We start from the raw sequence: 23,342 nt of genomic DNA, 5'->3' as shown, positions 1-23,342 counted from the left end.
TCCCATCGCTTGGGAACAGACAGCAGCCCCCTCACGGCTCCATCCTGCCGTCAGAGAGCGAGAGGGTCCCTCCTGAGCTTCTCTTCTCCGTCTAACCCCCAACCAGGCGCTGCACGGGGTCTATCGCCGCCCTAAAGCGACCCTGGGTGCCCGTCCGCCGCCTCCCGGCCCCGTTGGTCCCGAACCGGCGGCGCTGAGCGCGGGGCGGGCGCTGACAGGAGCCTCGGCAGGACCCGGCGTCCGGCCACCGACGCGCTCCGGAAGTGACGCTTCTGTCTTCTCTCTCTCTCTCTCTCTCTCTCCCCCCCCCCCCCCCCCATAGGTTCCCGCGGCCACTACATAATCAGAGCGCGACGTGTAACCATGGCAACTGCGCGGTAAACAGCCAGTGAGAGGGGACACCCCAAGGCCAGGCCCAAAGCAAAAGAATGGGGCAGGGGGCAAAGGGCATCACCCCTATGGAAGGACCCCCCTCATAGGGGCCAGAAGGAGCCAGCACCGACATCCCCCAAGCACCTGCCCCCCGCCCCCCCCACCCCACGCTGGGGAAGAGGCAGAGACAGGGTCGGGGGGGCTGCTGGGCATCAGTTTAATAACAGGGCACACTGGGGGAGGGGGGGGCAGCACCCCTATCCCCACAGCCTCCCCCACCCCTGGGGGCTGGGGGGGAGCACGGGATGCTCTGGGAGGAGGTGGGGAGGGCAGAGATGGGGACCCCCCCCAACAGCAAAACCCCATTGGGAAAGAAAGGGGAGATCCTAAACCAAAAGGACTCCCCCCACCCCATTCCACCCCCCACCTTCCTTCCAGCTGTAATATGGGGGGGACGGCTTCCATCCTCCCCACATCAGCAGAGCCAAGGCTCATCCCGCGGCGTCCAGCGCTGTCCCCCTCCCTGGTGGAAAGGGCGTGGAGGTTGTTGTCTGTGTGACCCCCCCCATAGTAAAATGCCTCCCCCCCACCTAGAGGTCCCTTGGGGGGGGGCCGGGGGGGTTGGGGGTGCAGTCCAGGGGTTCAATATCAACTCTTGTCGGTGGGGGGGTCTCTGTGGCGGGAGGTCTTCATGGTCTCCAGGTACTCCTGCTGTGACACGGCCAGCACCGATGCCAGGATCTCATCGTCCTCCCAGTCGTTGAGGCCTGGGGTGTTGTATATAGGTTACTATGGGACACACACACACAACATGACCCCCCCTGCCGTGCATTGTGCCCAAAGCGATAATGGGGAGGGGGAGCAGAGCTTGGTACCCCCACAGTGAAAAATGAGGCTCTGGGACATCTTCTCCCTCTCCAAAGTGCAATAAATGGGGATAAATCCCCCCCTAGAAAGAGCTTCTCCCCCCCAATCCACAGTTGAACCCCCAAAACCACACTTTGACCACCCCCAAACCATATCCCCCCCAAGTGAGATGTACCCCAATAAACACATCTCTAGACCCCCCTAAGTCTAAAGCACCTCCCAGTAAGAACCTGTAACTGCAACTTCCATCCCCCAGTTTGGGTCCCCCCCAGCTCACCGAAGGCAGTGGGGGACATCTGCTGCATGATGGCGCGGCATTCCAGCGCGGGATACAGGGACACCAGCGGGGGGGTGGCCCGGCCCCCCCCCGCCCCCAGCTGGCTGCTGGTCCCTGGAGCAGGGGGAGAAAGGGTCAGATACCAGGCCCAGGACCCCCCACACCCCATAGAGACCCAGCACACCCCTGGGGGGTCCCAGCTTGAGATTCCGAACACCCAGTTTAGGCTGCCTAGCACAGCTAAGCACCAAATTTGAGCCCCCAACAGATTCTAGCACCCAGTTTGAATCCACCAGCACCCCAGAGTACCCAGGTTGAGCTCCCTAGCACCTCTTAGTACCCAGTTTGAGTACCCCAGGACCCTATAGCACCCATTTTTGGGTTGCCAAAACCTCACAGCACCCAGTCTGGGGCCATAGAACCCAATTTGAGTTCCTCAGGACTCCATAGCACCCTATAGCGCACACTTTGAGACCCACCTGGGGCACAGGGCGATGGGGGTTTGCCAGCAGGGGGTGCTCCGGGTGAAGGGGGCTTGGGGCCAGGCGCCTCGGGGTGCAGACCGGGGTGCTCAGGTGATGGGGCCGCGCTGCGCGGGCGGGGCGAGCGCCCGCTCCACTCTTCCAGGCCGCTGGCGGCCGCTGCTGTGGCTGAGCTGCACGTGGCACTGGCCTTGCGGGGCTGCAGGGACACAGGGACCCATGAAACCCCCCATGCAGTGGTGGGGACACATGGGGGACTAGGAGGGACACCCACCTGCCGCGCCTGCTTCTCCTGGTCGCGCAGCCACTGCAGGTAGGACTCGCGGGCCACTTGCTCCTCGATGGCCTCGTTGGTGGCCTCCCAGTCCGTCGCCCGCTTCTTGTCCTCCAGCATCTGCTGCTCGATCCACGACTCTTCCGAGGTCTTGATGGCACTCTTCATCAGTGACTGCTCTGCCAGCTGGGGGCGGAGCCACGATGGTACACGCCCCCTGGCAGAGGCCACGCCCCTCTCCACACACCCTACAGCCTTGAGCCACTCCCCCATCCTCATACCAACCTATCAGTGGGGGCGTGGTCATACTAAGCCACATCCCCTTTGCGTGTGGTCTCTCAGCCACATCAAGGCACTCAGTCCGTGCAGGTGCAGGGGGTGGGGCCCTGATTGGCCACGACCACACGTTTAGACTTCGCCCATTGGACATCCCGCCCCCCGCCAAATAAGGCGGGTTCCACCTGGCCACACCGCCTCCCTGGCCCCACCCACACAGGGAGGGTAGGGCCACAGGACCCATAGAGCACCCCTGCCCCACGGCAATGCGGGGCCTGGGTGATTCCTGGCTTGAAGGAGGAGACCCCCCACCCCATGGCATTGAGGTCCCAGTGCCCTCCGGCCCCACTGACCCCCGGTTTGAAGGAGGGCAGCCCCAGCCCCACGCCGATGGTGGCCTTGTTAGGGTTGACGACGGAGTTGTAGTGGATGTTGCGGTGGTAACTGACCCGGATGGGTTCATCCTCGTTGTGCTGAATCCCGTGGAAGGTGTTGATGGGCTCTGTGGGGTACCCCATCAGCACACCGACACCCCAGCCACACAGGGGCACCCCCACAACACCACCCTTGGGGACCCCTTGGCCTGTGGGATGCACTCCCTAGCAGCAGAGACCCATAGGACCATCCCCAACCACCTGAGGCCCCTCTAGCAGCAATCTGGGGACCCCACATAAGCCCCAGTGGGGCCCCACAAGAACACCACATCTCCCTATGACCCCACAAGCTTCCCCAATTGTACCTTGAGGACCACAGAGACACCCCAGGAAGCCCCTCAGCCCCCCCATTATCTCTCTGGGGTCACCCCATCTATTCATTAAGCACCTTGGTACCCCCAGGACACCACAAGGACACCCTGGAGAAGCCCAGGAGCACCCTCCCAGCTCCTCTTGGACCCCGGTGCCCGCTGTACGCAGGGCCCCATGGGGCAGACGCACCAGTGCCGTACTGGTAGACCTCGACAGGGCGGTTGTACATCTCGGCCATGGCCTGCATCTCGATGTGGTTACCATGGCACGTGCTCTTGCGCTTGCGATTGATGTAGGTGGTGAAATCCTCTGTCACGTAGTTGGAGAAGTAGTCGGCATTCTTCATCTACCCAAAAAGTGGGACATGGGGGGGGGGGGTTAGGGAACAGCAAGGGACATGTGGGGCAGCCCCATGGTGGCAAAGGGACACTGGGAGGGGGTGGTGTGGTGGAGCATGAGGTTACCCTGGGGACCTGAGGCCATCAGGGACATTAGGAAGCACTAAGGAGGAAGGGGGCAGAGCATCCAAACTGCCTCCCAATGCTCCCTGCACCACCCCTGCACCATCCCAGGGCCTCCCAGTACCCCTCAATCCCTTCTTGCTGCCCCCCAGTGTATCCTTACACACTCAAGAGCCCCCGAGCCCCTCACCAGATAGTCCATGCAGTGCTTGCGCACCACCTCGTGCATGTCCTGGTCTCCGTAGACCTGGTCGGCTGACGGGGGCACAAAGGGGGTGGCATCAGCTGGTGCCCACAACAGCAGGGTGCAAAAGGGGAAGAGGGAACGCATGGGGATTGGGGGGCGCAGGGCTCACCCACGGCCCGGAACAAGCAGGCTCCATCCTCCTTCATGCGCTTGATGATGAAGCCTTTCTTTTCCCGCAGTGCCTTCTCGAACCAGTGCTCCTGCTGGAGACACAGCCGGCTCGGTGCCGGGGCACCACGGACCCCCCGGGGGGCACGGGGGGCCCTTCACTGCATGGCGATGATGGGGATCCATGGGTGATGCAAGCACATGGGGAGGAGGGAGGCACACAGACCCTGGGGAACCCCAATCACCCCATGGTGTCCCCGACTCGTTCAGCCGCCCCCAGTGCCCCCCGCACCTGCTCGGCCGTGGCCGGGTCCAGCTCCACTCTCCCGGCCTCGTACTCGTCCTCGCTGTTGTAGCCACCTCCCGTCTCATCGGGGCCGGGGCTGCCACCGGGGCCCAAGCCCAGCGCCAGCCCCACGGGGCCGCCGCAGCCGGGGCCTCCTCCGCCGGGGCCTGCGCTGGGGCCGGCCCCTCCTCGCCGCCGCCTCTTGCTGTGCCCGGGGCCACCTCCTCCTCCGCCGCCGCCGGGCCCGCGGGGCTCGGGCAGCCCCAGCGCGGCCGCGTCCAACCCAAGCAGCGCCGCGGGGCCATCCCCAGGGCCGGGGCCGCCTCCAACGGGGCCTCCAGGGCCGGCGGGAGGGGGGGATCCGGCGGCGGGAAGCCCGGCCCAGCCCCGCAGTGGCGGCGGCGGCGAGGCCCTGGGCCGCGGCCCCCCACCCCGCCAGGGCCTCCGGGCTCGCCAACGCCGCCGGGGCCGCGCTCGGGGCCTCCGTCCGCACCGCGCTCGGGGCCGGCGTCCGGGCCCGAATCAGCGTCTCCGTCGGGCGCCGGAACCGGCTTCTTCTTCGGGAGGATCGTCATGGCGGGGAGCGCATGGGGGGGGGGCGGCGGGACGGGACGGGACCGGACCGGGGGGGGGGGGACCAGACCCCCCCGGGGCGGCGGCGCGCGCGGAGCTGTCGGGGCGCGGGGCGCTGCCGCCGCCGGGCCCGTGTCAACATCAACAGCGGCGCCCTCTGACCCCGCGCCGCGCTTCCGCCTCGCCCGCCGTCGGCGCTCCCATTGGCTGAAGCCGCCGACACCGCGTTCTCATTGGTTGGAAGCCGGGGAGGAAGTCCCGCCCGAATGGAGAATGGAGAGGAGAGTGGAGGGGGAAAGAGGCGGGACAGGCGTTGCCCTGGAGACGGCGCGGCTGCTCGCGAATTGGGTGGACGGAGCGGAGGGGGCGGGTCGAGGGTGGAGGGAGTGCACGCTGATTGGGTGGAGCTCTGGGAGGCGGAGGGGGGGTCAACGAGAGCGGGCTCTGATTGGGCTGCGGAATAAGAGGCGTGGCTCAAGGGAGAGCGCGGGCGACTGTTGGCTCCCTGCGGAGGCGGGACTTAGTGAAGGACAGAGTGCTGATTGGGCCGTGACGACGGTGGAGCTGACGCTGATTGGGCAGCGAGGGGAAGGCGGGACTCCAGGGCAGAGCGCGCTCTCATTGGCTGCCGCGCCACCAACTTCAGCACGCTGGTGATGGGCGGGATTAGTGTGAAGCTCCCAATGCCGATTGGTCTGAGGGAGGCTTAACCCTCACATTGGCCACATCAGGCGACCTAATTTCCCACTGGCTGAGGAGCGCCAGCGCCGAAGGACACGCTCTCTCCATTGCCTCCTCCCAATCACCTGTCAGTCTCCATTAGGCCACGCCCCCGATACCACCACCCCTCCCCAGCACAGACCCAGGGATCCAATCTCAGCTCCTTTATTAACACCCATCACACAGCCGCAGTTACCGTGTGACCCCCCAGCCCCCGGGACCCAGGGGTCTGGCCCCACATCCCTGAGCTCATGGGGGGCCCAACACAAGCGCCAGGACACCCCTGAAGTCCCTGGAGAATGCCAACACCCCCTCCCTCAGTGCTGCCCCATGGGGGGAGATCTGGCACCTAGGTGTTGTAGAGAGGAGCCTTTGGCACCCGTGGTCAGTGGCTCTTGTGGCGGGGCCGGTCGAGGGCTCTCTGGGCAGCAGCAAGGTGGCGGCAGGAGTCGGCCAGGAGGGCACAGGGCACCAGCACCCACACCCCGTTCAGTCCCACGAAGTAGCCCCAGAAGTAGAGGGGCCGGGGGTCGCTGTGGCTCCAGCCTGCCAGCGCCTCCGTGGCAAAGTACAGCACGTCCCCATAGAGCTGCCCTGTGTGTGGGAGGAAGATGCGGTTGGGGATAGGAGGGTGGCTCTGGGGACATGGGAGGGGTGGTCCCGAGCGTACCGAGGGAGACAAGGAGCTGCAGGATGTAGCGGGCTGGATGGCGGCGCAGGAGGGCGAGGAAGGTGAGGAAGCTGAGGGGTCCCCAGGCCCAGGCTGTCACCGTCTCCATGGCAACCGTGAAGTCATCGCTCCTGGAAGGAGGGAACAGACAGAGCAGGATGAGCCGGCACCCATGGACACCCCCTCCCCACCCAGCCCCTGCCCCTACTCACGTCATGTACCGGCTGTCGGCTTTGGCATACTCCTTCCCTGCGGGCAGTGTGGGGTTAGTGGATACCACACCCCTCCTGGCCCCCCAACCCCATCCCAAGGCCAGGGAACCCCATACCCATACATTGACCCCCCCAAAGGGCACCCAGCCCGGGTCCCCGGCCATTGCCGTGCCCCGTCCCGGTCCTCACAGACGTCGGCCAGCAACCCGGTGGTGCGGGGCAGGTCCCGGTGCCTGAGGCTGAAGAACCCCTCGAGCACTCCATGGATCCCGGTGCACATGAGGAACCAGCCCAGCGCCAGGCGGTGGGCGAGGCTCCGAGAAGCCCCGCCCCTCGCCCCACCCAGCAGCCAACCAAGCGCCAGCAGCCCCACCGCGGCCACGCCCACCGCGGCCGCGCACTGCCATCCAGGGAGCGCGGCGGCGACGTAGCCCGGCAACGGCAGCGAGCGTGGCCAATAGGGGTGCGCCGTCGTTGTCGTCATGGCAACGCCGCGGCGGTCACCGCTGCTCTGGGAGGGGATGGCGGAAGTAGGGTGAGGGAGCAGGAAGCGGGACCCCACCGCCCAGCACCTGCCCGGTCTTCTCCCCGCACGCCCCCACCGGCCCCAGCACCGGCCCGGTCCCTCCAGCGCCGCTCCGGTGCTCCCCCCGCCGCGGCCCCCCTTCACCCGTGCTCCCGCCCTCACCTCAGCCGCTCCGCGCCGCTCTCCCGTGCTCCGCCAGCCCCGCTCCTCTCCCTCCGCCGCGCCCGCGCCGCCCCCAGCCAATGGCAGCGCGCTGCAGGCGGCCTGGCCAATCGCGGCGCGCACCGCCCGCGGCCTCTGCCCGCTGATTGGCTGCTCCCGCTTCTGGGGAGATGTGGAGCCAGGGGGAGGAGTCGGCTTGGTGATAGGGCGGGGCTTACCTTAGGGGAGGGGTTAAACGGGGGGGCCTGGGCTTCACCCCGGGGACGGGGCTTACGTCCACTGAGGCTCTCCCCATGTTCCCTATAGGACCCATGGGCACTGCCCGGTCTATAGGGCCCTGCGGACCCCCACTGGAGTCCATAGGCTTCCTCCCATGGGCCCTATAGACCTCCTCCTGGCTGTACAGGAGCTGCATGGACCTGCTCTGCAAGGATGTAAGAGGGCCCACACAGAACTCCCACCAGCGACATAGGGACAGCGCTGGGGCACATATAGATGTCTTCAGGGGTTCATATACCCCCCCAAGGGGCCATAGGTGCCCTGTACATCCCGCCGACACTGTGTAAGTGATCCAGCCCTGTTCCGAAGGTGCATAGTATGTAAGAGAGTCCTCTTGCCCCCCTGCCCATAGGAAGGTATGGCATCCATATGGGGCCACACAAGCAGGGAGAACCCCCCTGAAGAAGGAGCCAGGCAGGTCAATGAATGGTAGCAGATCCCTTGTATTGAACCCATCTGTGCCCCCCACCCCAGCCGGATCCCGCTCTCGTGGGGGGGGGCATGCGATGGGGGCCCCCCCAAAGCGGCAGCTCGCCAGGAGCGGCCGGGGGGGGGCAGGGTTGGTGGGGGTCATGGAGCGGTCAAAGGGGAGGGGGTCACACCAGGGTGCCAGGGGGCTGTGGGTCCGGGGGGGGTGGAGGGGGGGCGGGAACAGGTGGGGGGTCCCCTGAGACCCTGTGGGGGTGGGGGAATGAGGGAGAGACAGAAAAAGGAGAATAAAAAGGAGGAAAAAGAGGGAAAAAAAAAGAGAGAAGAAAAACAGGAATTAGCCCACTGAAATAGCCCTGGACCCCTCCGTGTGTCGTGTCCCCCCCCCCCAAGCCAGGGATAGGGACTGCCCCCGGAACCCAAGAGCTCAGCACAGATAAGAAAAGGGGGGGCAGGAGAGACCCCCCCCCCAGAAAGGGACAATGGAGAAGAGTGGGGGAATAGGGCAGAGACCCCTGAAATGGGGGGGTCTGGGGGAGGGGAGGGTCTGGGGTAGTGATAGGGGAGCCCATAGGGGTGGTTTGAAGGGGTTTGAGGGGTCCCCAATTTGGGGATATTAAGGATGGGACTGGGGGGGGGCAAGGGGAGGGCAACCAGGAGCTATTGATGCCCTCACCCCATAAGGGGGCCCAATTCACCCTTGACAGCCCCAATGGATGGGGGGGGCACCCAATGGACACCCCCAAAGGACGGGGGAGGGGGGCACCCAATGCGTCCCCAACACCTATTCCCCCCTTAGAACAGGGGTGCCCGGTACCCACGGGGGTGGCCATACCTGGGCGCCAGGGCCCCGGCGTAGCTGAGCGAGTGGGGAAGGCCGGGAGGGGGGGGGTCTCTGCGGCGGGGAGCGCCCCATGCGGGGCCGGGGGGGGGCAGCAGGCGGGGGGGGGTCCCTGTATGCCGCAGGTACCAGTCCCGCAGCCCCTCCAGTGCCAACCACTTCTGGCTGCGGCGCTGCTCTGCCGAGGTGGGGGGCACGGGTTGGGGGGGGGCAGCGCTGTCGGGGTGCGGGCCTCCCCCCCCGCTGCCCCCCCAGTCGATCAAGGCCTCGGAGCTGTTGCTGCGGCGGGTGCGGGGCGCCTGGGCAGGGGGGGGTGGCACTGGGGGCCCCCCCAACTGTGAGTCCTGGCTGCCCGACCAGGGCCGGGGGGGCAGCCCCGGGGCCTCGGGGCTGGTGGGGGGACACAACAGTGAGAGAAACCCCCGGATCCTCCCCCATACAAGTGCCCCATAGATTCCCCATACGGCCCCAGCAAGCTCTTAAATTATCCCATAGCGCCCCTAAATTACTCTATAGACCCCTTAAATTGCCCCATGGGCCTCCCTAATTTCCCCACAGATCCCCCAAATTACCCCAACCATAACCCCCCAGTTGCCCCACAGCCCCCCCAGTCACCCTCCATGACCTATCCCTGATACCCAGCAGCACCCACCGGCACAGTGGGTGCCCGCGGGTGCAGGGGCTCCGTGCCAGCACTGGGGTGGCTGGGACGCTGCGGCCCTCGAAGCTGGATGCGCTGCGGGGCAAGGTCCGTGCCGGGCTGGGGAGGGGGCAAAACATCACATCAATGGGGCGACAGGGACCCCCAGGTGGGTTCTGTGGGGTTCTATGGGGGACACACACATACGTACCTGGCAGGGCTGGCGAGTGAGCTGCGGCGCCCATCGGAGGCCCAGGGGGGCCGGTGCTCAGGGCTGCCGGGACTGGCTCGGGGGGGTGAGGGGCGGCCAGGGGCCACTGGGGTGGGCTTTGGGGTGGGCAGGGCCCCTGGAGAGAGGGGACAGCGGTGAGGCACAGGCACACCCCCAGACAGGCTGCAATTGCCCCATGGCCTCCCCCAGTCACCCCACAGCCCCCAGTCCATCACTCACCATTCTCCAGCATAGGCAGATCACAGAGGGACCCGTTCTCATCTGGGGAGGTTGAAGAGGGGGGATCAGTGTCAATGGGGACCCCCCAAACTTGCCCCCCCCCAATGCTCTGGGACTCCTGTGCCCCCTGCCCTGTGCTTTGGGTACCCCCAGGTCCTCTCCATGGGTCTGGAGACCCCCATGTCCCCCTCTGGTTCTATGGGGACCCCCCAACTGCTCCCCCCTTGCTATAAGACCCCCCCCAGGTGCCCCCGCACCGTTGCCGGGTCCCAGCTGCGCTCGGAGTTGCCGCAGCCTCTGCGCCGCCTCCGCCTGCAGCCGCTGCCGCCGCCGGCGCTGCTCGGGTGCGAGTCCCGGGGCCGCCGCCAGGCGCCGCGCGGCCTCCACCACCTGCACCTGCAGCGCCACCTCCCGGCGGGCCGAGCGCGGCGCCTGCGGGGAAGCGGCGGGGATGGGGATACCAGGGGATGGGCACAAGGACAGAGACAGGAACAGGGGTACCACGGGACACGGGGTGGGATGAAGACAGGGACAGAAATGGGGAAACAGTGAGCACAGGGCAGGGGACACCATGGCACAGACAACACCAAAGGACAGGGAGAGCACAGGGATAGCGTAGGGCAGGGGCAGCATGGGATAAGGTCAGGGACACGGACATCAGAGGACAAGAACAGGAACGCCAGAGGGTAGAGACAGGGGCAACATGGGATAGAGACCGCAACAGTGACAGGGATATCGATATCAAGAGAAAAGAACAGAGTGGGACAAAGGACACAACAGGAACATGGGCACAGACAGGGATGGTGTGGGATGGGGACAGGGCCGCAACAGGGACAAGGTCAGCATGGGACAGGGACAAGGATTGTGCCAGGGATAGGGACAGGAACACCAGGAGACAAAGGCAGCACGAGACAGGGATGGGTACAGCAAAGAATAGGGACAGCGTGGGACAGGAACACGTGGGGGCCAAGATGTGTCCCCCACAGTGGGGGGGCACATTTTGGCCTCCCCCCCTCTCCCTGCCAGCCCCTTGTGTCCCCCCCTATTGCCCCTCACTTACCTCAGGGAGGGGGCCTCGGGGGGGGGCCCGGCGGCGGGGGGGGGGGGCCTGCGGCCGCTCCCCAGGCTCCAGTGGGTACTCGGGGGGCAGCTTCCCCGTCAGCTCCTGTGCACAGGGGGGGCCATGGGGGGCGTGGGAGGGGAAGGGGGGGGCTCATTGGGGGGGGGCGGGGGGGATGGTGGGACAGGAATGTGCCAATGGGGAGGGGATGGGGGGATTCCTTAGGGAGGGTCAGGAGGGGATGGGAGGGATCATTGGGGGGGTCTGGGGAGTGGATGGGGGCTGTCAGGAAGCTGTGGGGGGTGATGGATGCAATGGGGGGTGATGGAGGGGTGATGCAGAGGGGATGGAGTGCAATGGGGGGGGCAACGTGGGGGTCCCAGGGGAGTCACTCACGGCCTCCTGCAGGCAGAGGCGCCGCAGTTCCCGCAGGCGCAGCCCCAGTGCTTGACGCAGCCCCCGCTGCCGCTCCCGCAGCTCCTGAAGCCGCCCCGCGACAGGGCCTGCACCGGGACCAGCATCAGCATTAGCACCGTGACACTGCTGCAGCACCGGCACCCTGACACCTCCTCAGCACCGGTACCGGGACTGGCACCGGGACGGCACTGGCACCCTGACACCGCCACAGCACCGGGACCGGGATAGCACCGGTATTGTTAGACCGCATCAGCACCGGCACCGGCACCCAGACAGCACCGGTACCGTGACTCTGCCTCAGCACCGGTCCGGGTACCAGCGCGGGCACCACGGTCAGAGGTACTAGGACAGGTAGCACCGGTGCAGGGGTCAAGGGTCATCATGGGTCACCGGAACAGAGGTCAGGGCCATGGTGTCAGGTCAGAGGTCAAGGGGCACCATGGACAGGAGTCACGATGACCACAGGTCAGGGTCCCCACAAGCTACCAGGGGACAAGGGGCACTTGGGGTCTCCAAAGGGCAGAGGTCAGGGGCACCACAAGACACCAGTTGTCAGAGGTCACGTACCTGCGGGGCTGTGAGTGCCGGGGGGCAGGATGTGGCCCCTCAGCTCCATCCCATGGGGGGGTCTGGGGCCCCCGCCCCTGAGCTGCTGCAGGGGTCAGAGGTCGGGGGTCAGGGGTCAGTGCCCAGCCCCATGTCCCTGCTCCTTTTTCTCCACTTCCGCCTCTGGCCCCTCCCCTCCCCCCCACCGCCCCTCAACGACCCCATAAAGGATCCGGGGCCCCCTCCCAAACGGCTTCCGGTTCCCCCCCCATTGACCAACGGCCGGGTCTCCCCCCATTAAAAGCCCTCGGGGTCCTCCCCCATAAGGACCCATTGCCGGGACCCCCCCAAAGGGCCTTCAGCTCCCCCCCCTCCCGAGGGACCAATGAATGGAGCCCCCCGCTCAAAGGGCTTCCGGGTGCCCCCCATTGCCGCAGGCCCGAGGCTTCCCCCGGCCCCACGACGAGGGCGGGGGGTCCCCGTTTCCCACATTGCCCCGGGATGCCCCGTCCACACCTCACCTCCGGGGGGTCCCGGTGCTGGGAGGGTCCCGGTGTCGGGGGGGGGCCCCGCTCCCCCCGGGGCTCGGGCGCTGCTGTGGCGGCGGCCCCGGTTCCTCTCAGGCCTGCGCGGGGCACGGGCGGGTGTCGGGGTCCCCCCTGCGGCACCCCCGCCCCGTGATGTCACTTCCTGCCCGCCCCCCCTCCCCTTGGCGCTTCCTGCCCCAGCCCGAAAGAGCTGGAGTGGGGCAACGGGACCCATAGAGACTCCCCCCGGCCCCGTAGGGACCCGTAGAGACGCCCCCGGCCCCATAGGGACTCCTCGCGCTCCGCAGCCCCCCAGGGCCCACAGCGATTCGCAGCCCGTCCTGCCCCATAGAGTCCCCCAGCACCATAGGGACTCCCCCCCCCAGGCTCTTTCAGACCCATAGCGTGTGTCCCGTCCCGCCCCCCCCGGCCCCATAGGGAGCTGCTGAGCGGCGCCGTGGGGCGCGGGGGGGGGCGATGTCCCGTGGGGCGACCGAGGGGACCCCTGCCGCCCCGCCGTCCCCCGGGCGCCCGACGGTCTATGTGTTGCTGGAGGGGCCCAGCACCCCCGACACCCTCCGGCTGCTCAGGTGAGGGGGGGCTGCCCCATGGCGGAGCTGGGGGGAGGTTACGGGGGGTTAAGGCGGGACTGATGGGGGCTGTGGTGCCACTGGGGGGCTCAAGGGACGTGTGGGGGGCTATGGGGCTGCTGGAGTTTTATGGGGGGCCATGGGGCTGCTGGAGTTTTATGGGGGGCTATGGGGCCCCCATATGGGGGGGCTGTGAGAGTCTGTGGAGGTCTGTGGGGTGCTGAGGGGGTCTGTGGGGGCCTATAGGGGGCTCAGGGGTTCTGTGCGGAACTTCAGGAGGCTGTGGGGCCGCTGGGGGTCTGTGGAGAGTCAGGGGGTCTGTGGGGTGTTTAGGGAGTCTGTGGGGCCCTGTAAGTGGTCAGGGGGGGTCTGTGTGTGTGTCTGTGGGGTCTCAGGGGTTCTCCGGTGTCTCAAGGCACTCTATGGACTCTATGGAGTCTATGAGGCATTCAGACCTGTCCATGCTCCCTCTGGTTCCTGCTCCCCCGCAGCCTGAGCTCCGTGCTGCCTGAGTCAGGGATCGTGGCTGACATCGAGTGGGACCCCCCGGGGGTAGACCCCCCCAGCGACCCTCCCGTGGCCCCCCCCTCTGGAGACTCCCCCAGCACCTTCTATTGTCTCAAGAGCCAACCCCTGCCCCACAGGTACCTGTGAACCCCCCCATAACCCCCCATCCCCTCTATACACCCCCATTAACCCCCCCCCGTATTGCAGCCCGGGCCCGGCCCCCCCTGCTGCCATGGCTGCCCCCACCGCGGCTCCCCCCTCATCGCGGGTGCTGCTGCGGCAGCAGCTGATGCGGGCACAGGCACAGGAGCAGGAGCAACGTGAGCGAAGGGACCCCCCCCCTGGCCCCTCGCCGGCCCCCGGGCCTTCCCCCGCCATCGCCGTGGGGGGGCCCCCCCAACCGCGGGCACCCCCCCATGTGCCCCCTGAGGTGCTCAAGGTGAGACCCCCCCCCCCCCATAGGGGGACATGGGGTGAGGTGGGGGCGTGAGCTGTGGGGTGAAATTGGGGGGGACAGGGGGATATGGGGAGGTCTGTGGAGCAGGGGGATGGGGGGGGGCTCTGGGGCAGAGGGATATGGTGGGCTGTGGGAAGGGGGTCCCTGACCCCCCTTGTGTACCCCCAGGTCCAGACCCACCTGGAGAACCCGACCCGGTACCACCTGCGAGCGGCGCAGCGGCAGCAGGTCCGGCAGTACCTCACCTCTGCACTGGGCCGCGGGCCCCCCAGCCCCCCTGGGCCCCCCCCGGCCCCCCCCGCACCCCACAGCCCCCTCACCCTGCTCCACATCGGGCCCGGCTTTGAGAAGGAGGTGAGGAATGGAGGGGGCTGCGGGGGGGGAGGCTGTGATGTCATATGGGGAGCTGTGATATGTGGGGGGCCATAAGGTAATATGAAAGGCTGCAATGTCACATGGGGTGGGTGTGTTGTCACATGGGAGGGCTGTGATGTCACATAGAATGATTGTGATGTCATAGAGGGTGGCTGTGATGTCACATGGGGGGACTGTGATGTCACATGGGGGGACTGCAATGTCACATGGAGGGCTGTGACATCACACAGGGTGGCTGTGATGTCATGCGTGGGGGGATCCTGGCCACCAGGGTGGTGTTTGCAGTTTTGTCCTTTCTGCTCTGCAGATCGATGATGTCATTGATGAGATCATCAGCCTCGAGTCCAGCTATGACGAGCTGCTCAGCTTCGGCCCCGCCGAGGGCGGCCTCCAGCTCCCTAGCACGGTGTGTGGCCGCTTTAAGGGCTTTTGAGGGCGTGGCCTGCCGCAAGTCGCGCCCTTTTTCACCGGGGGGGCGTGACAACACGCCTCATTGGCTGCAGCCGCAGTGGGGGGGGGGGGGGGGGGGGCATAGCCCCGCCTATCGGGAGTGAGCTATTGGGGGGTGGTTTATGGGGGCGTGACCTTGCTGACCACGCCCCCCCCGGTAGCTCCCGGCCCCTGCGCCCCTGCTGGAGGTGTTCAGCCCCCCCCAGGGAGGCAGCAGCTCCTGCCCGGCCGAGCTGCCCCGCGTCAAGGCCGAGCTTTCAGGTATGGGGGGACCCTAAGGGGCTTACTGGGGGGAGGGGTCTGGGAGGGGTGGTGTCACTATGGTCTGTGGGGCTGTGTGAGGGCTATGGGGCAGGGAAGGGCGTCAAGGGTCCTATTGGGTGTGTGTGGGGGCCTTTCTGTGTCTGGAAGGGGACTGAGAGGGGTTTCCCTCTGGGGTGTGGGAAGGCCCTGGGGATCACTGTGCAGCAGAGAAGGCTTGGGGGGGAGCTAGGGTGTCCCTATGGGTCAGGGAGGTGCAATGGGGCCCCTATGGGGCGGGAGGCGTTGGGCTTCCCTTATAGTTCCAACCCCAAACTTTTTCAGAAACGGAGGCGAAGGCGTTGCTGAAGGAGCGCCAGAAGAAGGACAACCACAACCTGAGTGAGCACGAGGCCTGGGGGAGGTTGTGGGTCTGGGTAGAGGGGGACACGCGTAATATGAGGCTCGCACCTTCCCCTTTTATCCCAGTTGAGCGACGCCGACGCTTCAACATCAATGACCGTATCAAGGAGCTGGGGACCCTCATCCCAAAATCCAATGATCCGTGAGTGGGGATACCCCTCCCTGATGGATCTAATGGTTGGGGGCACTGAGAACCCTATGTGGGTTGTAGGAGGGTCCCTATGGTGGCCCCAACAGCGTCCCGATACCATAGGGAGATGCGCTGGAACAAGGGCACCATCCTGAAAGCCTCAGTGGATTATATCCGGAAGCTGCAGAAGGAGACGCAGCGTTCTCGAGAGCTGGAATTGCACCAGCAGCGCCTGGAGCAGGCAAACCGGAGCCTCCAGCTCCGGGTCCAGGTCTGTGGGGTTGCTCTATGGGGCTGGGAAGGGGAAAACTGGGGGGTGTGTGAGACTGGGATGGGAGTCTACAGGTTCCGGGGGGGCTATGGGGCTGGGATGGGCAGAAGTGGGGGGTTCTGGGCTTGTTATGGAGCTGTCAGCTCACTACAAGGGAGTGCACATGGTGTCAGGGGGAGCAGAGTTGGGGAAATAGGAGGGTTGTTGGGAGAATTGGTTGGGATCTAGGGGTATCTCTGGGTCTGAGGGCTATTTTGGGGCCCATGGCAGGTGTTTGGGGCCCATGAGGGGGTTTGGACCCCATGTCTCTCTAACCCCGCTGCCTCCCCCCAGGAGCTGGAGCTGCAGGCACAGCTCCATGGGCTCCCCCTCATCCCTCCGCTGGCACCAGCAGCCGAGGGGGGGTGTGAGGAGGCCCCTGGGGGCCCCCCTTTCCCCCCCGGGGGCCCCCCCACGCCCCAGTGCCTCCTAGACCTGGCGGTGGCCGAGGACCTGCCCCCCGGCCTGGGCCTACCCCTGGGGCTAGGTGGGCCAGATGGGACCTTCGATGACATCCTCATGGACGAGGGGGGGGCTCTGTCCCCTCTCGGACCCCCTGGCGCCCTCCTCGCCTCCCCGGGCCCCTCCCGCGCCTCCAGCCCCCGCAGCAGCCTCAGCATGGAAGACGAGCCCTGAGCGCTGCCCCTTTAAGACCCTTCAGGTGCGGCCCTTTTAAGGCCCCCACCCCACCATGCCCGACACCCCGATGGTTGGTTCAGGAGGGCCCCCCAGGGTGCCGTGATGAGGCTTTTTAAACGGGCGAGCGTTGCTTAAGGCTGGCAGTGGCCTTAAGGTGTGGCCACTGTCTTGCCCTTTTAGGACGCCCCATTGGTGGACCCACCTTGAGGGACCTCAACCGGGCATCGCCCATTGGCGAGGTCCTCCCACTGTGTGGCCCTTTTAAGGTGTCTCCTTGACCCCGCCCCTCAGGGAAGCCTTGGCCCCAACCCCGTCGGGCCCCGCCCCTTCCTGGCTGTCTGCCTATCAGCGGGCTCCTGAGGGCTGGGCCCTCAGTGTCACGTCCCGCCCCTCTCTTTTGGCACTCACACAAACCCCGCCCTCTCCTGCTGACCCCGCCCACCGGCTCCTCTTAAAGGGGCCGCTCACCCGCTACCCCCCCCCCCCCCCCCCCGGTTTTGTACGGAAACGGTCCCGTGGGAAATAAACGTTTGTTAACGAGGAGCCGCCCGGTGCTGTGTGTGCGTGTTGGGGTTTCTGTAGAGCTTGTAGGGTCCTACGGACTCTATAAATCCAGGGGGATCCCTATAGAGCAATCTGTAGGGGAGCCTGTAGAGCTTGGGGGTCGCTGAAGGCGGTTTGCGATCCCTGGGGCTGTGATACGTGGGGGGCTGTATGGCCCCTGTAGATCTGGGGTGTGGTGTCCCTGTGACCCCTATAGAGGCAGATCTGTAGCATCCATAGGCGCCTTACGGGCTCTGCGGAGCCCTACAGCCCGGGGGGGGCGGGGCTATAAGGGCTTTACGGGCACGCGGAAGTCATCGTTATGATGAGCCATGCCCGCTCCACCCCGAGCTCCATGAGCACCGTCGTGACGCCATTTCCGCGCCGCCGGAACGGGAGGGGGCGGACCCCGACGGCGCCGCCCGCGCGCCAAGATGGCGCAGGCGCTGTCGGCGGAGGAGTTCCAGCGGATGCAGGTGAAGCCTCGGCCGCGCTCGGGTCCGGTTCGGGTCCCGCTCGGGCCCCGTTCGGGTCCGGTTCGAGTCCCGTTCGGGTCCGGTTCGGGTCACGCTCGGGCTTCGTTCGGATCGTGCTCGAGTCCCGCCGCCGCCGCTCACCCCGTCCCGTCTCCGCCAGGAGCAGCTGCTGCAGCTCCGGAGTGAGAACTACCGCCTCTCGGACGAGCTGCGGAAGAACGGCGCTGGTACCCGGGGGGGGGCCGTACCGGGAGGGGATGGGGTCCTGGCGCTGCCGCTCAAGGCCCGTTCGTGTCCGTGTCCCCCCCCCAGAGCTGTCGGCGCTGAGGCAGCGGGTGCAGGCGCTCGACCGGGACCTGGCCAAGGCCAACAAGGTGAGAGCGGCCCCTGGCGGGTCCTCGGGGCGACCGGCCCCGGTGTGGCCCTTCTGGGCCCGGTGTGACCGCCTCCGTTTGTCTCGTAGGCCCTCAGTAAGAGCAAGAAAGCGCAGGTGGGTGCTGGGGGATGGCAGTGGGTGCTGTGGGTGCCTGTGGGTGCCTATGGGTGCTGTTGTGCCCTGCAGGAGGTGGAAGCGCTGCTGGGCGAGACACGGATGCTGCAGGGGAAGCTGCAGAGCCAGGAGGATGATTTCCGGCTGCAGAACAGCACCCTCCTGCGGGAGCTGGCCAAGGTGGGTGCTGGCACCCAGTACCCCACCCCCCACCCCGTCCTAATGCCCTCCTGAGGCCCCCAGTGCCACCGTAGAGTCCTGAATGCCTCCCAGTGTCAGCCCCCATAGACACCCTGAGTAACCCATAGACCCCCCCATACCCCCTACAGTCCCCCCATACCTCCTTGGGGTTCCCACCTTGGCCTCACCCCAAGGAGGGGGGGTATTCAGCTCTGTGCACAGATCGAGGGCCTGGAGCAGGAGAACCGGCGGCTGCAGGAGGGGGGAGCCCCAGGACCCCCCCCGGACCCTCCCCAGGATGGGGCCACTGGTGACAATGGAGCCCCTTTGGCCCATACAGATGGTGAGGGGGTACTTGGGGGGGGGTTCTGGGGCCCTATAGAGGGGTTATGGGACTGACCCTCCCCTTGCAGCCCCCCTGAACCCCCCCAAGGAGCCACCACCAGCTGAAGAGGGGACTGGGACTGATGCTCCCCCCCCAGCACCTCAGGTACATTGGGGGGAGTGTATGGGGGTCTGTGGGCTTTATGTGGGGTCTGTTGCAGGATGCACACCTTTCTGGGGGGGGTTCTTGCAGGCAGAGGTGGCCCAGCTGCAGGCAGAGGTGGCTGAGGTGAGTGCTGCAGCCCCCCAGGGAGTTTGGTGGTGTCCCTTAGAGACTGGGGGGGGTTCAGTGTCCCATAGGGATTGGTGGATACTCTCTGGGGAGGGAGGGCTGAGGGGGCTGATTCCCCCTCCACAGTAGTGATTCGTGTATCCCCATTCCCAGCTGATGGAGAAGCTGCGGAAGCAAGAGAATAGGTGAGATCCTGCGATCCCGTCACTAGGGAGTGCATCCCTGCTTCCCCCAGCCCCCGCCATAGGCTTTTCCTGCTTCCATTCCCTATTTCCCCCTCTTTTCTCTCCCAGTTCACTCCAGATGGAAGTGGAGAAGGAGACATTGCTCAGGGATCAGCAGTGAGTGACCCCAATGGGGACCCCGTTTGGTATGCTGGGAACCTCCCAGTGCCTGGACCCTCCCTTTTGCCCCCAAGGCTAGAGCTGGAGAAGCTTCGGGCTCAAAGGGATGAGGAATTCCGGGAGCTCCAGACCCGGATCCAGCAGCTGCAGCAGGAACTGGAGGCCGCAGCCAAGGTGGGGCCACCCAGTGGTTGCTGGGGGGGCTCCAGTGGCTGCCCTATGGTATAGGGGTTCCTGGGGAGCACTTTAGTGTGCAGGGGGAGTTCTGGACCAGCTCCATAGGGGATCTGTAGAGTGTCTCCAGCCCTATATAGTAGCTGGTGGTCCCAGAGCAGCCTGGAGCATCTCTATACAGCTCCATACAGCTCTGGGCAGCTCTGCTGGGCCCTATAGGGCCCTATAGAGTGCTGTGTGGGGTGACAGGAGGAGGTGGGGCTGCGGGAGCGAAGTGGAGCCCTGGCCCGGGACCTGCAGGAGGCTCAAGCACAGCGTGATGCTCTCGACAGCCAACTCCAGGTAGGGCTGGGGTCCCTATGGACAATTTGGGGTCCCTGGGGGGTGGTTTTGGGTCTTTATGGCTTGGTTTGGAGCACACAGTGGATACACATGCGTAATAGCTGCACGTGCATGTATGTATATGTACACATATGTATGTGTATGTTCATGTATGTATGCGTATATGTAGATATGGACATGAAGGTAAATGCACGTGTATGTAGGTGTAGCCGTGTACACAGATGTACATGTATGTATATGTAGGTGTAGGTATGTACACGAATGTACATGTATGTGTATGTACATGAATGTACACATATGTAGGTGTAGATATGTACATGAACATACACGTATGGACACATGTGTCCTGCAGGCGTGTGTGGAGGAGCGGGAGGGGCTGCGGCAGCGCCTGAGTGAGGCTGAGGCCGCCTGGGAGGAGAGTGAGCGGCGGCGGCAGCAGACGCAGGTCAGGGACTGCCCCCCCCCCCCCGTGTCCCCCTGTTCCCTCTGCCCCTCCCATTCCAGGTGCCCATCCTGGCCCCACTGCCCTGTTCCCACAGGAGCAGCTCGAGCAGCGGGAGCAAGAGCAGGCAGCAGCCAAGCAGCACCGGGTTGAGCTGGAGGTGACGGGGGGGGGCTATAGGGAGCCCACCAGAGGGGCTCTGGGTACCCTTCTAGAGCTGTGCAATGTGCACATCATTGCAGTGACCACGGGGTGCTGCAGAGATCATCAGGTTCCCTATGCCTCCAGAAAGTCCTTTGGGTTCTGTAGGGGACAGAGGGATGTAGGGGTCTCCTTGTGGCTGTCTCAAAGCTAAAGGTGCTGTTATGTATTGTGTGTGGGGCAGGGTGGGTGTGGGGCACCTATAGGGCCCATAGGGTCAATTGTGGAGGGCATAGCTGATGTAGGGACCCTGTAATGCTGCAGGATCCTATCGACTTGTATCAGTCTTAGGGTGTTGTATGGCACCTCGAGGTCTAAGGGAGCACAATGGGGATGTTCTGCGGCCTCCACCCTCTCTGCTATGGCTTGTAGAGTCTTATAGAGCCTGTAGGTGCCACAGTGACACCCCCCTCATCCCCAGGGCCGTGTGGGGGAGCTGCAGGTGGCACTGGGGAATGCTGAGCGGCAACGGGAGCTGCAGGAGGCCGAGGGCCAAGCGCTGCGCCAGGTACCCCAAAGCCCCCCAGTGACCTTTCAGCACCCCCAGTAACGCTCTCTGGGGCCCCCTAACTTCCCCTGACCATCTTTATTCCCCCTAGGAGCTGAAGGACGTTCAGGATGGGCAGCGCATCCTGGAGAAGAAGGGCAGTGCCGCGGTGAGGGACCCCCAAAGGATGGGGACAATCAGAGTCCAGGCTCCTACAACTGGGCCCTGACCCCTCTGTGTCCTCCCCCTTGTCCCCAGCTGAAGGACCTGAAGCGGCAGCTGCAGCTGGAGCGGCGCCGGGCCGACCGCTTGCAGGAGCGGCTGCAGGAGCTGTTGGCACCCACCCGCACCCGCTCTGGTCTGATGGGTGCTGGGTGCTGGGGGGGGGGCTGTGGAAGGGTGGGGGGTCCTGGATGCCTGGAGCCCCCGTGCAGATGCTGTCCTGTGTCCATAGGTTAGGGGCTGCAATGGGGTGGGAGGTGATTGGGTGCAGGGGGGTCTGTGGCTGAATGTACAGGGAGGCTGACAAGTCTGGGGGGTGGGGGGGTGTCTGCACCCCTGGGAGCTCTGGTGGCCCCAGAGCAGGAGTGGTGTGTGGGGGGATGTGGCCTCTCTGGACACCACTGTTTCCTCTCCCCAGGGCTGGAGGAGCTGGGGCTGGAGGGGGGGTCCCCGGGGCGGGGACCGGGGGGGGACAGCAGCAGCCTGAGCTCCCTGGGACGCGATGGCTCCGCCCCCGGTAGCACGAAGGTGGGCGGGGCCTAATGTTCGGGGGCGTGGCTTTGGAGGGGTGTGGCTTGGGGGTGGGAGTTCGGGGCGTGGCTTTAAAGGGGCTGTGGGTTTGGGGGCGTGGCTTCTGGGAAGGGGGTGACCATTTGGGGACGTGGTTTTGGAGGGGCGTGGCTTTAGGGGGTGCCTTTGCATGTGGTGGGTGGGTGAGAGCGGGGTTGTGTTTCTGGGAGAGGGGGGTTCTCTGTGGCCTTGCCTTGGGTGCTGCCTCCCCAGAACTTCACCCCCCCCCCCCCCGCTGACCCTTTTCCCCTGCAGTCGGGCTCCGGGAGCCCTGGGGGTGGCAGTGGTGGAGGGGGGGTTCCCAGCGGTGGGGGCCTGTCCCCTGCGGAGGTGGCGGAGCTGTTCCAGCGCCTGGCCCAGAGCCAGCAGGAGCGCTGGCTGCTGGAGGAGAAGGTACTGGGGGCAGAAATGGGAGGGGTTGGGGGAGTACCGGGGGGTTTGTGTGTCATGGAGCCCTTCTCCTGCCCCCCCCCCTTCCCCCCCCCCCAGGTCCGTCACTTGGAAGTGAGCAGCGCCTCCATGGCGGAGGATCTGTGCCGCAAGAGCGCCATCATCCAAAGCTTCGTGCGTGATAGCCGCCTGGGTGAGCCTTGGGATCCCTGTGTCCCCCTTCCTGCTGCCCCCACCCTCCTCTGCTCCTATATCCCTACGTATGTTCCTATCTCCCTATCTCACTATTCCCGTATCCCCCTATGTCCCCATCTCTCTGTCCCTATGTCCCCATCTCTCTGTCCCTCTGTATCCGCATCTCCATATCCCTCTACACGTCTACTCCCTGTCTCCCTGCGCCCCTATTGTCCCTATCTCACTACACACCTGTCTTCCTTTTGTCCTATGGCCCTATCCCCTATGCTCTTATTTTCCTAGCCCCGTGTTCCCATCTCCCTCTCTCCCTATTCCCCCATCCTCCTATTCCCCTGTAGCCCCCTATCCCCTCTATGCCCCCATCCCCACTTCCTCCTGTTCCTATGGCTGAGCCTGCCCCCTGTGCCCCGCAGAGGCGGCAGGGCCCGCGGGGCCGGCCCGCCGTGGCGCGGGGCCGGGCGAGGAGGGGCTGCGGGAGATGAACAAGAAGCTGCAGAACATGCTGGAGGAGCAGCTCACCAAGAACCTGCACCTCGGGCAGGTGGGCGGGGCCGAGGCGCGGAGGGGGCGTGGCTCGGGAAAGGGCTGTGGCCTCTGACTCTGCTCCCCCGCAGGACCTGGAGGCGCTGTCGCAGGAGCTGGCCCGGCTCAGCAAGGAGCGAGCGGCCCCCCCCGGCCCCCCCTGAGGACCAGGGCCTCTGCTGCAGGCTGCGCCCCGAACCACACCCTCCCCCCTCCGTGGGCGCGGGCCGGCCGGCGGGGGCGCTGTCGCTTTACCGAGATGTAGCCCCTTTAAGGAGGGGTGGCCCCATCGGTGGCGTTGCCGTTTTAATGGGGACGGGGGCCCGCATGCGTCCCCCCCCTTCCCCCCCTCAATAAACCCGCTTCAGCCGCTGCGTCTTGCGTCATCGCCTCTGTGGAGTGTACGTGGGGTGGGTCACATCACGCCCCGCCTCCTACGACGTCACGACTGCGCGCTGACCCGGATGTTGTTGCGGCCGCAGGATGGGGACGATCGTGCCGCTGCTCGGGATCGTCCCCGCACCGAGCGGCGCGCGGCGTGACGTCAGCACGGTGATGTAACAACCCGCTTTTCCCTC

At 65.8% G+C, this 23,342-nt stretch overlaps 5 protein-coding genes across 8 annotated transcripts; 2 read left to right on the top strand and 3 right to left on the bottom strand.

Annotated features, from left to right (window-relative positions):
* Positions 1-814: 814 nt before the first annotated feature.
* On the bottom strand, positions 815-4,728 carry OTUD5 (OTU deubiquitinase 5). Of its 2 annotated transcripts, none has more exons than XM_061443216.1 (8): positions 4,403-4,728; positions 4,112-4,202; positions 3,946-4,010; positions 3,484-3,640; positions 2,902-3,050; positions 1,996-2,458; positions 1,517-1,630; positions 815-1,139 (listed from the first exon to the last, which is right to left on the bottom strand). In XM_061443216.1, the coding sequence occupies exons 2-8, from the start codon at positions 4,146-4,148 to the stop codon at positions 1,021-1,023; spliced, it is 1,104 nt and encodes a 367-aa protein (XP_061299200.1). In that variant the 5' UTR covers positions 4,149-4,202; positions 4,403-4,728; the 3' UTR covers positions 815-1,020. The 2 variants fall into 2 exon arrangements, with proteins under 2 accessions (XP_061299200.1, XP_061299199.1); XM_061443215.1 differs by having other exon boundaries at positions 4,112-4,205; positions 4,403-4,727.
* Positions 4,729-5,902: 1,174 nt separating this feature from the next.
* EBP (EBP cholestenol delta-isomerase) lies at positions 5,903-7,448 on the bottom strand. The gene is made up of 5 exons (XM_061443194.1): positions 7,260-7,448; positions 6,761-7,082; positions 6,572-6,608; positions 6,360-6,490; positions 5,903-6,283 (listed from the first exon to the last, which is right to left on the bottom strand). Exons 2-5 carry the CDS (start codon positions 7,053-7,055, stop codon positions 6,075-6,077), a joined length of 672 nt encoding a protein of 223 aa, XP_061299178.1. The 5' UTR covers positions 7,056-7,082; positions 7,260-7,448; the 3' UTR covers positions 5,903-6,074.
* Positions 7,449-7,973: 525 nt separating this feature from the next.
* Positions 7,974-12,019, bottom strand: CCDC120 (coiled-coil domain containing 120). Its single transcript, XM_061443209.1, has 9 exons — positions 11,944-12,019; positions 11,356-11,462; positions 10,960-11,064; positions 10,157-10,331; positions 9,900-9,941; positions 9,660-9,795; positions 9,461-9,568; positions 8,803-9,198; positions 7,974-8,213 (listed from the first exon to the last, which is right to left on the bottom strand). The coding sequence occupies exons 1-9, from the start codon at positions 11,990-11,992 to the stop codon at positions 8,135-8,137; spliced, it is 1,197 nt and encodes a 398-aa protein (XP_061299193.1). The 5' UTR covers positions 11,993-12,019; the 3' UTR covers positions 7,974-8,134.
* An 841-nt stretch (positions 12,020-12,860) lies between these two features.
* Positions 12,861-16,609, top strand: LOC133263454 (transcription factor E3-like). The gene is made up of 10 exons (XM_061443220.1): positions 12,861-13,039; positions 13,531-13,683; positions 13,754-13,985; positions 14,172-14,357; positions 14,686-14,784; positions 14,990-15,089; positions 15,414-15,470; positions 15,558-15,633; positions 15,745-15,892; positions 16,226-16,609. Exons 1-10 carry the CDS (start codon positions 12,927-12,929, stop codon positions 16,565-16,567), a joined length of 1,506 nt encoding a protein of 501 aa, XP_061299204.1. The 5' UTR covers positions 12,861-12,926; the 3' UTR covers positions 16,568-16,609.
* An 878-nt stretch (positions 16,610-17,487) lies between these two features.
* GRIPAP1 (GRIP1 associated protein 1) lies at positions 17,488-23,009 on the top strand. 3 transcript variants are annotated; one of them, XM_061443212.1, is made up of 22 exons: positions 17,488-17,589; positions 17,750-17,816; positions 17,902-17,963; positions 18,053-18,079; positions 18,152-18,259; positions 18,470-18,602; positions 18,673-18,749; positions 18,837-18,872; positions 19,029-19,060; positions 19,169-19,216; positions 19,294-19,393; positions 19,643-19,735; positions 20,088-20,180; positions 20,275-20,337; positions 20,800-20,886; positions 20,978-21,034; positions 21,124-21,223; positions 21,506-21,615; positions 21,913-22,050; positions 22,147-22,240; positions 22,656-22,783; positions 22,857-23,009. In XM_061443212.1, the coding sequence occupies exons 1-22, from the start codon at positions 17,548-17,550 to the stop codon at positions 22,926-22,928; spliced, it is 1,767 nt and encodes a 588-aa protein (XP_061299196.1). In that variant the 5' UTR covers positions 17,488-17,547; the 3' UTR covers positions 22,929-23,009. The 3 variants fall into 3 exon arrangements, with proteins under 3 accessions (XP_061299196.1, XP_061299197.1, XP_061299198.1); XM_061443213.1 differs by lacking the exon at positions 19,169-19,216; XM_061443214.1 differs by lacking the exon at positions 19,643-19,735.
* Positions 23,010-23,342: the final 333 nt, after the last annotated feature.

Source organism: Pezoporus flaviventris, unplaced genomic scaffold (genome assembly GCF_033815535.1).
Source record: "Pezoporus flaviventris isolate CSIRO_AGI_PZ_B2104156 unplaced genomic scaffold, CSIRO_AGI_Pfla_v1 ptg000320l, whole genome shotgun sequence".
Lineage (NCBI taxonomy): Eukaryota > Metazoa > Chordata > Aves > Psittaciformes > Psittacidae > Pezoporus > Pezoporus flaviventris.
The sequence above is the reverse complement of the archived record's forward strand: the minus strand, read 5'-3'. Positions and strand labels throughout refer to the sequence as shown.

What these genes read in the sequence shown, in the direction of transcription:
- OTUD5 (XM_061443216.1), bottom strand. Translation starts at nt 4,148, where the DNA reads ATGAAGGAGGATGGAGCCTGCTTGTTCCGGGCCGTGG. An exon ending in CTGCTTGTTCCGGGCCGTGG is followed by an intron (nt 4,011 to 4,111) that starts GTGAGCCCTGCG and finishes TGCCCCCGTCAG; the next exon opens with CCGACCAGGTCTACGGAGAC. An exon ending in TGCCCTCCTTCAAACCGGGG is followed by an intron (nt 2,459 to 2,901) that starts GTCAGTGGGGCC and finishes CTCCGCCCCCAG; the next exon opens with CTGGCAGAGCAGTCACTGAT.
- EBP (XM_061443194.1), bottom strand. Translation starts at nt 7,055, where the DNA reads ATGACGACAACGACGGCGCACCCCTATTGGCCACGCTCGCTGCCGTTG. An exon ending in CGGGTTGCTGGCCGACGTCT is followed by an intron (nt 6,609 to 6,760) that starts GTGAGGACCGGG and finishes CACTGCCCGCAG; the next exon opens with GGAAGGAGTATGCCAAAGCC. An exon ending in GCCGACAGCCGGTACATGAC is followed by an intron (nt 6,491 to 6,571) that starts GTGAGTAGGGGC and finishes CCCTCCTTCCAG; the next exon opens with GAGCGATGACTTCACGGTTG.
- CCDC120 (XM_061443209.1), bottom strand. Translation starts at nt 11,992, where the DNA reads ATGGAGCTGAGGGGCCACATCCTGCCCCCCGGCACTCACAGCCCCGCA. An exon ending in GCCTCTGCCTGCAGGAGGCC is followed by an intron (nt 11,065 to 11,355) that starts GTGAGTGACTCC and finishes CCCTGTGCACAG; the next exon opens with GAGCTGACGGGGAAGCTGCC. An exon ending in GCAGCTGGGACCCGGCAACG is followed by an intron (nt 9,942 to 10,156) that starts GTGCGGGGGCAC and finishes CAACCTCCCCAG; the next exon opens with ATGAGAACGGGTCCCTCTGT.
- LOC133263454 (XM_061443220.1), top strand. Translation starts at nt 12,927, where the DNA reads ATGTCCCGTGGGGCGACCGAGGGGACCCCTGCCGCCCCGCCGTCCCCC. An exon ending in TGCCCCCTGAGGTGCTCAAG is followed by an intron (nt 13,986 to 14,171) that starts GTGAGACCCCCC and finishes GTGTACCCCCAG; the next exon opens with GTCCAGACCCACCTGGAGAA. An exon ending in GGCCCGGCTTTGAGAAGGAG is followed by an intron (nt 14,358 to 14,685) that starts GTGAGGAATGGA and finishes TCTGCTCTGCAG; the next exon opens with ATCGATGATGTCATTGATGA.
- GRIPAP1 (XM_061443212.1), top strand. Translation starts at nt 17,548, where the DNA reads ATGGCGCAGGCGCTGTCGGCGGAGGAGTTCCAGCGGATGCAG. An exon ending in ACATTGCTCAGGGATCAGCA is followed by an intron (nt 19,217 to 19,293) that starts GTGAGTGACCCC and finishes TTTGCCCCCAAG; the next exon opens with GCTAGAGCTGGAGAAGCTTC. An exon ending in AGGGCCAAGCGCTGCGCCAG is followed by an intron (nt 20,887 to 20,977) that starts GTACCCCAAAGC and finishes TATTCCCCCTAG; the next exon opens with GAGCTGAAGGACGTTCAGGA.